General features: G+C 49.6%; 1 protein-coding gene across 1 annotated transcript; it reads left to right on the forward strand.

Moving 5' to 3' along the window:
- The first annotated feature begins 779 nt into the window (after positions 1-779).
- On the forward strand, positions 780-12,749 carry pcdh18b (protocadherin 18b). Its single transcript, XM_079504118.1, has 6 exons — positions 780-3,013; positions 3,294-3,861; positions 4,518-4,606; positions 5,373-5,548; positions 9,798-10,246; positions 10,707-12,749. Exons 1-6 carry the CDS (start codon positions 1,059-1,061, stop codon positions 11,316-11,318), a joined length of 3,849 nt encoding a protein of 1,282 aa, XP_079360244.1. The 5' UTR covers positions 780-1,058; the 3' UTR covers positions 11,319-12,749.
- Positions 12,750-13,589: the final 840 nt, after the last annotated feature.

Here is a 13,589-nt window from a genome sequence, read left to right on the forward strand (position 1 = left end):
TGAATGCACGCACAGTAACAGATAATAGCCTACTTGCTGGCGGGTTTTCTATAGGTATTATAAGGGTTTGACAACTTTGTGTTTTGCACTCGTGTACAAAAGGGGACGCAGTTGGCACACGCTGTGAATTGCTTGACAACAATGGCGGGGCTGCGCGGCGGCTGGCTCCGGGTCAATCTTATGTCCATGTTTTAAAGTTGAGCTCCCAGAATAATTCCTCCCTCTGGCCCCATTGTTGTGGCACACTTTTTTTTAATACCGGGGTCTTTCCTCCCTGAGAAAAGGAGAGATGGGGAGGAGGAACGGTCCCCTGCCTCCTCCACCCCGGCTTCTGCCGCCATCAATAGTCCCTCTGTGCTGCCACTGGACACCGAAGGAAAGGAAGGGGTCTTTCACTTGATTTAAAGGGGGTAGTAGGAGGGGGCGGGGAGGAGAGAGAGAAGAGAGGTGGGGGAATGTTTTTGTGTGAGTCGAGGAAAAGGAGACGCAGTTTGGGTGCGGGGCGGGCAAAGAGAAGAGAATTTAGAGAGAGAGAGACAGACAGACAGGAGGAGCGCGACAGAGCAGTGCGCACGGCGCGGGCGCAGACACACACACAGAAACGCACGCTCAATACACACACACAGGCACACGCGCGCTTGACACGCGCGCCGCGCGCACACACAGACAGAGCGCTGCGCCTTTTCAGGCACACTCTCACTCATTCACTCACACACAAGGGGCGACGGACGCATGTGGAGCTATACGCAACAGCTCCGTCCACGACAGACGACAACATCACCGCGACCCGAGTTTTAGAGGGTTCTGTCGTGGAAACTGGAACCGAATAAGGAGGACTTTTTTGGGGAGGGGGGGGCATAATCTGCATCAAACTGCGGGGTTTTCCATTTGCACCCCATCGCGGCTTCTGGTGCGCACTTTTGTTTGACGGCACGGCAGTGACTAAACGGGACGGATTTTAAGATGCCAGACTTGTGAGAAGCGACTTATTTATTTTCCTCCCATTTTCTTTTCTGTTGAGTCTCTGTGGAAATATCGCCCTGGTCCGAGGGCTGAAGATGGGGGAGAAAACGAACCACCGCCACACCAAAGGGAATGTATTTTCCATCGCACTGCTATTTCTGCTCGCCGTTTTGCACGGAGCCACCGGCAAGACTTTAAAATACAAAGTTTACGAGGAGCAGAAAGTGGGCACGGTCATCGCTCGGCTAAAGGAGGACGTCGCGGGCGTCCTGTCCAAACTGCCCGGCTCCCTGTCGTTCCGGTTCCGCGCAATGCAGCGGGGCAACACACCGTTCCTGCTAGTGCGCGAGGAGGACGGCGAGATCAGCATCGGAACCAAGATCGACCGCGAGCGACTCTGCGAGAAGAACCTCAACTGCTCGGTGGAGTTCGACGTGGTGACGCTGCCCACCGAGTACCTGCAGCTGTTCCACGTCGAGGTGGAGGTGCTGGACATCAACGACAACTCGCCGCACTTCTCGCGCTCCATCATCCCTGTGGAGATCTCCGAGAGCGCGGCGGTGGGGACGCGCGTGCCGCTGGACGCCGCCGCGGACCCAGACGTCGGGGAGAACTCGCTGCACACGTACGCGCTGACGCCCAACAACTTCTTCAAGATCGACGTGCGGACGCGCACCGACGGGGCCAAGTACGCCGAGCTGGTGGTGATGCGGGAGCTGGACCGCGAGGTCCAGTCCGGCTACCAGCTGCAGCTGACCGCCTCGGACAACGGCGTTCCCCCCAAGTCGGGCTCCACTCTGCTCAAGATCAGCGTCTCCGACTCCAACGACAACAGCCCGAGCTTTGACGAGCAGGCGTACGTGATCAATTTGCTGGAAAACTCGCCGCTCGGGACTCTGATTATCGACCTGAATGCCACGGATCCGGACGAGGGCACTAATGGGAAAATTGTCTACTCCTTCAGCAGCCACGTCTCGCCGAAGATTTTGGAAACGTTTAAGATCAACCCGGAAAGCGGCCACCTCACTCTTATAAAGAGGGTGGACTATGAGACCACGTCTAGCTATGAGCTGGACGTTCAGGCGCAGGACATGGGGCCCAACTCCATCCCGGGCCTGTGCAAGATCGTGGTGAAGGTGGTGGACGTGAACGACAACAAACCCGAGATCAACATCAACCTGATGACCCCGGGCAAGGAGGAGGTGGCCTACATCTCGGAGGGCGCGCCCGTTGACACCTTCATCGCGCTGGTCCGTGTGGACGACATCGACGCCGGGCCCAACGGCGAGGTGGTGTGCCGCCTGCACGGCCACGGCCACTTCCGGCTCCAGAAGACCTACGAGAAGAACTACATGATCCTCACCAACGTGTCGCTGGACCGCGAGAAGAGGTCTGAGTACAGCCTGACGGTCATCGCCGAGGACAGGGGCTCGCCCAGCCTGTCCACCATCAAACACTTCACTGTCCAGGTGCTGGACGAGAACGACAATCCACCACGCTTCGAGAAGGACCGCTACGAGGTCTTCCGCTCGGAGAACAACTCCCCCGGCGCCTACCTGATGACGGTGGTGGCGTCGGACCCAGACCTGGGCACCAACGGCCAGGTCACCTACACCATCGTGGACACCCTGGTCCAGGGGAGCCCCATCTCCACCTACGTCACCATCGACCCATCCAATGGCGCCATCTACGCCCTGCGCAGCTTCGACCACGAGGACATCAGCCGCGTGGCCTTCACCGTGCAGGGCCGCGACGGCGGCAACCCGTCCCTCTCGGTCAACACCAGCGTCCTGCTGACAGTGCTGGACGAGAACGACAACGCGCCAGTCATCCACTCGCCGTCCCTGCGCAACCACACCGCCGAGCTCCCGGTCTGGAGGTACGCCTCGCCCGGCCAGCTGGTCGCTGCCATTCGGGCAACCGACCGCGATGCCGGCGCCAACGGCGAGCTCAGCTGCGCCATCGCGGCGGGCAACGAGGACGGGCTGTTTGCTATGGACGCACGACGCTGCGAGCTACGGACCAATGGCAGCCTGGAACAGGTTCCCAGGTATTATATTGATTCATTTTACGATTAAACAAACAACCAAGAAGAGTGTTTTTGTTATATTGAAGGGGGAAAAAATGAATCCGTACCAAAATAATGAAATGAACAGATCTACAAGCTCACAACACATCACAATTGTGACACATGAGCTTATAGATCAGTTATATTCACTTTACAGATTATGAATCGATTATTTTAATAAATCATACACTATTGATACATTTTTTCAAATCAATTACATCGACTGAGCTCCATTATTAACTGTTGCTTCCTCTGCTCCCAGGGACGTGCTGGAGATCCGGGTAGAGGTGCAGGACCGGGGCTCCTCTCGCCTCTCCACCTCGGCCGTCCTACGGCTCTCGCTGCAGGAGAACATGGACGTCCTCCCCCCTTTGCACCCGACCGGCTCCAGCCAGCCGCCACTCGACCTCTCGCTCATCGTGATCATCTCGCTGGGCGCCGTGTGCGCCCTGCTGCTGGTCGTCATGGTCATGTTCGCCACGGCGCGCTGCGGCCGCGGGCAAAAGAAGGACCCTCGCCACAACTACAACTGCCGCGTGGCAGAGAGCAGCTACCAGAACCACCCCAAGAAGCCCACACGGCAGATCCACAAGGGCGACATCACGCTGGTGCCGACCGTCAACGGCGCGCTGCCCGTGCGGGCGCACCACCCCGGCCGCTGCTCGCCCTCCGCCTCGCCCTCGCCCGCACTGCCGGAGCGGGGCGGCACCATGGGCAGCCGGCAGAGCCACCACAGCCGCCAATCGCTCAACAGCCTGGTCACAATCTCCTCCAATCACGTGGCGGATAACTTTGCGCTGGAGCTGGCCCATGCCACGCCCCCCGTGGAGGTAAGAGACAGAATGTTTACTGGTTCAGATTCCCGCACGCATAGACACGTTGACGTTACATTTAAAGCCTCTTGACGGTGTCACACGACAAAAGTAGCCCATCCGCAACACACTGTGTGCTTGTATGTTGGCTATTTCTGGTGCATGACACCGTCAATTAACCGCCATTACATTAACATAACACTTAAACCTAAATGAAGCATGATTTTATCCATACCTGTGGATCTATTAGTAAATGTTATATAATCTGTTAATCACTTGTTACAGAGCAGATTCTGATGTAATGTTACTTGTATGACGTCATGTAAATATTATTCAGCAGCACTGTTCTGAATTTTATCCCTCGCCCTCCATTATTCCGTTACCTTCAGCCCTTTGTGCCATATTTTTGTTGACCTCATAATTCAGCAGAATCCTCCCCTCACCCAACCCCAAACCCCCCAACCTATCCCCCACCCCACAAAAAAGCACCATGCACCCCACATTGTCGTGTGGCTTTGCCTTGTCTTGCCTCCATCACAATTCATTTTCCCCTCTTCCATTTTTTTCCCTTCCTTTCCTTTCCTTTCCTTTTTTTTGTTTTTCCTTTTTTTGTTTGTTTTTGTTTTGTTGTTCTTTTCTTTCGTCTTCCTTTTGTCTTTCTTTGTGGATTGTAGCAAGTCTCACAGCTATTGTCCATGCTTCATCAGGGCCAGTACCAGCCCAGGCCAAGTTTCAGAGGCAACAAATATACTAGGAGCTACAGGTAAACAACACGCACGAACGCACACGCACACGCACGCACACACACACACACACACACACGCACACGCACACACACACACACACACACACACACACACACACACACACACACACACAGGGCTATTACTATACTTGTGAGGACAGCAGTGTTTTAGAACAGTGAGTTTATGAATGTCATTTTGCACTTTGTTTTATAACCATCGATCTACAGCCTATTTTCGGCCCCACAATGGCTATTTCTCAAATTCTACTATACTTGTGGGGACATTTTGTCCTGACATGAAGTGTAATGCAAGTGAACACACACACACGACATAACAGCAGAGTGGTACCCGAGTGGTATTTGTGGGTAATGTCACACATGTTCTTTGCATAAACTCTGCCGCATCCCCCCCCCCCCCCCATGTGTTCTTTGAAAGCTCACACGTTCCGCCGCCTCGAGGTGCAGAGTCAAACACCCCGAGCTTAATAACTTTACATTTCTCAGCTCATTTGCATAATTTCATGCAAAACCTCTTCCGCTAAGCGCTGCCTCTCGCCGCGCCATCTTATTCCACTCCCCCCCCCCCCAATCGACAGTGCGGAATAAGTCCTCGACCGTTTGATGATATTAATGCCTGACGATCGACCAATCACATTTTGGAGATTTAACCCGATCTCTCTTTTGCTGTGTCTCTCTCTCTCTCTCTCTCTCTCTCTCTCTCTCTCTCTCTCTCTCTCTCAATCCCACTGTGTCTCTCTCTCTCTCCATCTCTCTCTCTCTCCAGATATGCCTTGAATGAGATGGATAAGTTTAGCCTGAAGGACAGCGGGCGTGGCGACAGTGAGGCTGGGGACAGCGACTATGACCCGGGCAGGGAGTCACCCATGGACCGGCTGCTGCTGGGGGAGGGCTTCACCGAACTCTACCCGCTGGACGGCCACCACCACAGAGGCCACACAGGTACACTACACCCCCCCATCACTACCCTGACAAGCACTTGGACCCTGTTGTAAGAGTTTGTGCTTGAAATGTACTGTAATTCTGCAAACTGTTAATAAAATTTTCAATCAATCAATCAAACTTGGATTTGTAGGCATTACATTTTAGTTTGACTCGGTTCCACAGATGAATATTGTGAAAATAGTCAATCTACAAGCTCACAACGCCTTGCAACGCCTCGTGTCTAGCATAACATTTGACAATTTGGTATTAAAAACCAGAGGCTCCATCTTGCACCACCCTTATCCCTTATCCCTAAACAAATTTTTTGCTATTTTAAAAAACCTTTTAAAATAGTTCAACTAGCCGATCTACATCGAGACATTGTGAGCTTGTAGATCGGCTATTTTAACTATTTTAAAGGGTTTTTTAAAATAGTAAAAAATGGCAAATTAGTTTAGGGATAAGGGTTGGCGCAAGATTTAGCCCTAGGTCTTAAAAGTCATTACATTTAGAAATGTGCAGACAAACTGTATACACTTATACTTATACTGTTGGTATGTTTACTGTTGAGTGAGAAAACAATGTTGCACATTAAGCCAATCATCCAGGGACTACTGCCCAAATACCTCCCTGTCCCCACACACACACACACACACACACACACACACACACACACACACACACACACACACACACACACACACACACACACACACACACACACACACACACACACACACACACACACACACACACACACACACACACACACACACACACACACACCCCTCCCTCGAGCATTTCATCATGTTTCTCTGGCGTCACCTCCCGACCATAGAGATTAGAATCCGACAGCAGAGCTCTCGTTATACGCCGTGTTTGTTGCGCTCCCGCAGATCACATGGGGATGGCCAAAAGACGTCACAGGGAATCGCCGATTACACACAGAAGTCATGAGATAGCTTCACCGCTAAAAACAAAATGAAAACAAAATATTACTATCTAAAACATTTTCATGTCAAGGAACCCCCGCAATATTTTGTTCCAGGGACCTCCAGAAACAAAGATTTGAGTTGAAAATGTTGAAAAAAATGTGTACTGAACATGCAGTGCTTAAAGGAAGTGCAAGGCTTTCACACAATAATAGACTGCAGGCTTGTTCACACACACACACACGCGCACACACACACACACACACACACATGCCTCCCAACACCAGCCTCAGCCATCATTACACCGGTTGCACACTGCTGCACCTCCTTTATCAGCCAGTGCCACTCTCCTAGTCTCCTCTCCTGCTCTCTCCTCTCCTCCAGCCATCTTCCTCCAGCCATCATTCAACATGGCGATTGAGCTATCTCCCAATTAAAGTCGGCCCAGACTCAGCAGACAATCTCATCACTAACGCTTCAACCCTCCCTGGCGCGCACCACAGCTCTGCTTGTTAGTCGACCCCCCCCCCCCCCCCCCGCCTCCTCTCCACCAACCAAACCGTCACTTTTAGCCACTCCACCCAAACGGGAAGTCGCGGCATGCATGCGTCTGAGGACAGGGTGCCACCTAATTGCCATTGCCATGGGGTGGCCTCCTCGGGTTGCCATGGGAGACAGGGCATAGTGATTAAACCCTTACAGAATGTATAATTACACCTCACCTTTCTCCTTCTGGATGAGTACCTCCAAACCCCCCGACCCCATACCACCATACCCCCACCCAACCACCCATTCGCTAAGTGCATTTACTCAAGTGCTGTACTTGAGTAAAGATGTTGAGGTACTTTTACTTCACTATAGGAAACTTCACTGGCCTCTCAGCGCGGCAGGAGTTTATTCAGTGGCCTGTCATTATGGCGGGAGTAGAGGTCCATGTGGTCGAGAGAGAGAGAGAGAGAGAGAAAGAGAGAGAGAGAGAGAGACAGACAGAGAGAGACAGACAGAGAGAGAGAGACAGAGGAGTAGACACGCGTGTGTGGTGAGGATGTAACTGGAACACGCTTGATATTGGCACATAGTACCGCACATATTGTACCGTACCGTACATATTTTAGTTTTTTGGGGAAGCTTATAACTTTAACTAAACTACTACTACTGTAGTAGACTCCACTCAATTTCAGGCACAAAAGGGTACACATATTTCTTTAAATGTTGAATTGTTTTAGAACATTTCTAAATTTCAATCCAGCAACGCATTGCATTAAAAAAGGAAATCTACTTTGCAATTTGCACGAATAGCCTTCAAAAAAGTAAACCATGTACTTTTGCATACTTGAGGACTTTTAAAAGCAAGTCCTTTAACTCAAATACAAATTTGACTGAGCTTTCAACTTTGTAGCGATATTTGACCAGCAGATACTGTATTTGACTCCTGGGGGTTGAATCCTTCGCCCACCACTGTACTGTGCTACTGTACGTGCCTTGCTCCTGGCTTGCAGATCAGCTCCCCACGTTGACAGCGTTTGCTGACTCTGTGTTTTTCCGATCCGTCGGCTTTTATTCCTCGACGGATCGTAGAGCCGTTCCCAATCTCACGGCTAAAGCAAGATAAAAATGCAACCCCCTTTGTACCGTTTCTGTATTCAGACAAATGATCAAAGAGGTAGGTCCAGAGAGACGGGGGGGGGGGGGGTTTGGGGCGGGGGGGGGGGGGGGGGGGCTCTTGCCATGGTTCAATTCATGGGTCTTTAACAGGGGGTCCGGGACCCCTTGGGGGTCCTTACAGTTATTACAGGGGGGCCGCCAAATAATTGTGTGATAGGAACATTTGTTCTTTCTCACCGCACACCGCAACGTGCGGTGAGCTTGCTCGTTGCTCTGGTTCCTTAACGATACCCTCGTAGCGGTCCGATTCCTTAATGATGCCTATATATTCCTATATACCTCATTGGTTCTCAAAGTGCCTTATGGACGCTCTGGGTTACTTGGAGGGGTACCAAATGACCCGTACAGTTCTGTAACTCAGAGTGTATACAAATGGTGTACACTCTGAGAGTTATGGTGGTGCTTGAAATTAGTTTTGAGAAGCAACGGCATTGTAATTGTATAGCGGACGTGAAGTCCACATATACCAGCTCTGACGGTGTGAGAAAAAACCGGTTCGGGAAACGGTTTCCCAATGTGACGGAGCGGATTCCCGGTGCATCAGTGTTGGACCCGGTTCCTCGGGTTCCGGATCCCAACCCTAACCGCCGCGTGACGCATTTATGCAGTATAACAGGTTAAATCAACGCCATGCAGGGAGAACAATGAGGTCATGTGATTTCTAATTCATACTCGGTGTGCGGTGAGGGTGGGCAGTCCACATGAGCGGACGATTGGCGAGAGACAGAGACAGAGGAACAGATGAGAAAAGGGCAATGTCTAGTCTTTTTCCATCAAGGTAATATTTGACTGACTCTCTGGTGGGTGCAACGCTCCACTGTCTCCGGGCACATGCTGGAAATCTGCCCTAATTAGTCTGAAAGGCACTGCTCTGCAGGAGAGAGAGAGAGAGAGAGAGCCTTTGCTACCTGCAAATGTATTTAGCATGGAGGGGACAATTCATCCAGGCAGATCAATGCATATTAGCCATTCAAAAAGCCGCTCCTCCTCTTAAAAGCCCTTGTGCCCCCCCCCCCCCCACCCCTCCCTTTCAACTCGCCTCCATTCAATATTAAATCTTCAAATAGAAAAATCTCTGAAGAATAAATTAGACAAATCAAATATGGCAACTTAAAGCCTTCGTTAAAAAAAGGAACGGCTGCCGTGCACGTATTGCCCGCCGCTATAGAGGGACCTCATTATCCCCTCATTAACATGAAAGGGACATTTATAATACATCTTAGGGCAGATGAAAAGCTCGTTTGTGTGCGTGCTGACAAAACCACATTGCGCGCGCAAGCTCGCATGCACGCACACACGCACACACAGGTTATAGGGGCAGCATCACATTGGGCGCATTGGGTTATTCGATGAATAACCTGACTGATTTGCCTAATGATTAAAATGCAGCTCTCTTGTCAGCTTGTAGATCTGCTACTTTCCAACACATTTTGAAAAGTGAAAGATGCCGCTGCCACAAAATATTTTCAGATGGTGGTTCATGGCCAAATACATAGTAATGTGTGGGTCCTTGACATTAAAATGTTTGAGAACCACTGCCCTACCTTTTTATTCAAGTTTTCTTCATAACACCACAACTCATATCAGGAACAGCGTACTTCCCAACATGTACAGAGATGAATGATACACTGCCCTATACCTAACAACCTGCTATCTCTGTCTCTCTGCAGCTATGAGACTGTGCACAGAGGAGTGCCGTGTGCTGGGCCACTCGGACCAGTGTTGGATGCCTCCGCTGGCCTCCCCGGCATCCTCCTCCGACTACCGCAGTAACCTCTACATCCCGGGCGAGGAGTCCTCCCGGCTGGCCGGGGCTGGAGCCGGGGGTGGTGGCGGCGACGCCAGCACGTCGCAGGAGAAGATCCCGCAGCCCTGCACGGACGCCGGGGGACTCCTCCCCGCCCGCAACCACCAGAGCTTCTCCACCTTCGGCAAGGACCCCGGCGGCGACGGGAACGACGGTGGCCGGGAAGAGGAGGATGAGGATGAGGAGGAAGGGGGCCGGCGGCGGGGCAGCGCGGGCGGCGAGGAGGACCTGTGCGGGACGACGTCGCTGCTGTCGGAGATGAGCAGCGTGTTCCAGCGCCTCCTGCCCCAGTCCTTGGACGCCTACGTTCAGGTCAGTGCTCGCAAAAAAGTGCTTGTTGGTGCGAACTTATGGAGTAGCATGGAGGATGTTTACATCAGTAGGCCTATAAGTACTACAGTACTGGCATGACATTGTACTGACTGTAACAAAGTGAAAGTGTTTTGGTTATTATGAAAGTCCTATTTCATAATATTAAATACATAATAGAACATCTACAAGCCCGCAATGTGACACGTTGTGAGCTTGTAGATCGGCTGTTTTTGAATGGGCAAAATATGAAATACGTGGTTAATGCACATTTTGTTTAAATAGTCTAAATCTGCAAAGTATGTAATAATAACGAAGGCTGTCATAAAATTGTAGTGGAGTGAAAAGTAAGACATAGTGGAGTGGAAATATAAAGCATTTAAAAACGGAAGCACTCAAGGACGTCTGACACGTTCACTTTTTTGTGTAAATGTACTAAATTGCTTTTCCACAACTGGCGCAGGTCAACGAGAGCGTCCAGAAGGGCAGCGCGGGCAGCGGCGTAGGCGTGCCCATGACGGGCTCGCTGGACCGCCGGCGGGGCCACCTGCCCGGCAAGCCCAGCCCCTCCGTCCACCAGCAAGGGGTGGCGGCGTGGGCCGCCAACACTCACTTCCAGAACCCCGGCAGCAGCATCTACCACACCCTGAAGCCCAGCACCAAGCTCAGCTCGCAGGGCCACAAGAACCACCCGCAGGCACCCAAGAACAGTCCCCAGAACCTGCCGCTCATGAAGCAGCACAACAACAGCAACGGGCCGTCGTCGTGCCAGCCTCTCACCGCGCTGGTCAGCCCCACTCTGATGGCGCCGCAGCCGATGGTGTTGCCCCCCCTGGTCCCGTCTGGGGTGCCGATGCCAGCCGGCCAGGTGGTGGTGGCCCTCCAGGGGCCTCCGGTGGCCAAGTGGCTGCCCGCCATGGAGGAGATCCCCGAGAACTATGAGGAGGACGATTTCGACTCGGTGCTGGGCTGCCACCTGCAGGGAAAGCGCAGCGACAGCCGCCACGAGCTGATGGACGCCAGCGAGCTGGTGGCCGAAATCAACAAACTGCTACAGGACGTCCGGCAGAGCTAAACTGACCACTGGTTCTAAAAGAAACAAAAACCTTTTCATTTCAAAGGACGCCCAGCTTGATATGCAGATACGAATCTACACTATAAAGTACTAACTCAGAGAGTGTAGTCAATACATTTGTATGCCCACAGTTACAGAACTGTAACTCCTGAAGGACACCTGGGGGTCCCCGGACCCCACTTTGAGAACCGTTGAGCTACAGATCCTGTCCATGTTGCATCGTCTGTCTTTAGCCCCACCCTGCCTGGCTCTCCAGACCGCCATGCCTCCCGCCATACTGGGGAGAGACGCCATATTTATCTAGACCAGTGATTCTCAACTTTTAGTAATTTCTAGGTCTCCCAGGTTGATATTATTATTATTATTATTATTATTAGTTTGTATCTCTTGGAAGGCCAAAATACACTAGTGTTATTTTAAAAGGAGCTCTTCACCCATTTCCAACCGTATCGGTCCTCACTAATGTTCATTATGAGATGACACCATTTCTCTCTATTCTACATCTCATTGGTGGGTTAAGGGCAGTTCAGAAAGCTGCCTACCAGTGACATAATCGAGGGGGATTCCAAGCTAATCAAAATTGCAGCCTTTCTCTTCCTAAACAGCATGCTGAAATGGAAGCCATTGATCTTGCATCAATTTAAAAAAGGACAAAAACAAAAAACTAGGAAGAAAACAGGTTTGAAATCTTGTTTGCCTACCAATGATGTAATTGGTGGTTTCCAAACCGTCCACAGCCTCCTGCTTTGAGACACAGTGTGAGTAGACATAAATGGTGGCATCTATATAATTAGCATTAGTGAGGACCAGTTATATGAAGATAATGTTGAAAATGTGCGAAGTGCTCCTTTTAACTCTCAGAGTTACAGACTTGCAAGTCCCCCTTGGGGTTTAGAATCACTGACCTAGGCCAAGAGTGAAGGATTCTGGGTGGAGAGAGGACAGACAAATTAAGAAACAAACAAACAGAAGGAAAAGCAAACGTCGAAGGAGAGACCTGCAATTGTCGTTAAAGTTGCATTTCTAACGTAAATGTGTTTTGTGAATGCTAAATATCCAAAAAAGAATAATTAATAATAATGTAATTTCTTGGTTTGGTACACAATGTACACTATGTGACTGTATTTATCTTTGTATTTTAAAAATACATTTGTATTCTTATATTTATAAAAAAGTAATGTATATAAACTTAAGCAATCAGAATTCTATTTTTATATTTCAAATGCATGTTAAAAGTAAAAAATAAAAATAAAACGTGAATCAAGGCTTTGACATGCGATTGAAAATCTGCGTATTTAAACTGTCTTTTGTATTGTGAAATGTTTTTTATTATTATAATTATTATTATTGTCACTATGATATGTAATATGAATATATTAATTATTAGACATGTGACACGTCTTTGTGATTAATTGTGGGGGAGAGGGGAAGGTACACGAATAAAAACCAGAACACAAATTGAGCTGAATCTCCACCATCAATCTTTGACTCCTCTTGTCCTGCTGAACCACCCTGGTGTCCCCCAGGGTTCTATACTAAGCCATGTGCTTTTGTTTTCCGCCTACACATTTCTTCCCAGACCAAAAAACGACAAGCGTGTTGAGCTTATGGAACGGCCGTTTTCGTCGAATGTTTGCCTATTTTCACAAAACGTTTGCCAATGACATGACCAGACTAGAGAGGCTATAGGATAATTATACAGGATTATTAATACTATTTTATTTGTGTAATAGTTTTTCATTCGGTAAGAACACCAACATACAGTATACGTGTACACACTACACAGGGTATCTTCACATTTCTAGAAAAGAAAATAAATACATTAATAGGCTAATAAAACCATTACTGCGTCAAAAGTAATCAACAAACCATACTATAAAGGCCAAAGTGTCAAATATTACCTAAGAAAGTGGGGGAAATTGTAAAATTAGCCTCTACTTGCGTTGTGAGCATGTAGATAGGCATTTTTTTTTTTTTACAATATTTAACTGAAACCAAATCAAACTAAATGTAATGCCTCAATTCCAAGTGCTTCCCAGTTCAAATGATTATTTTGGGTGGTCACGGCCTGAAAGGTTTAAGAACCACTGGTTTAGAGTAGACTGAGCCTTTCCAACGCCACATAGTTTATTGATCGCTCCACACTATTATTAATAGCACCCAAATAATAATATTTGTAAAGGTTCATAAAGGGCAGGAACAACTTGTAGTACCAGACAAGGAATCACATTGATCACACTGAATAAAATATATGTGCAGTCATAAGCCAAG

This window comes from Electrona antarctica, assembly GCF_951216825.1.
Source record: "Electrona antarctica genome assembly, chromosome: 1".
Lineage (NCBI taxonomy): Eukaryota > Metazoa > Chordata > Actinopteri > Myctophiformes > Myctophidae > Electrona > Electrona antarctica.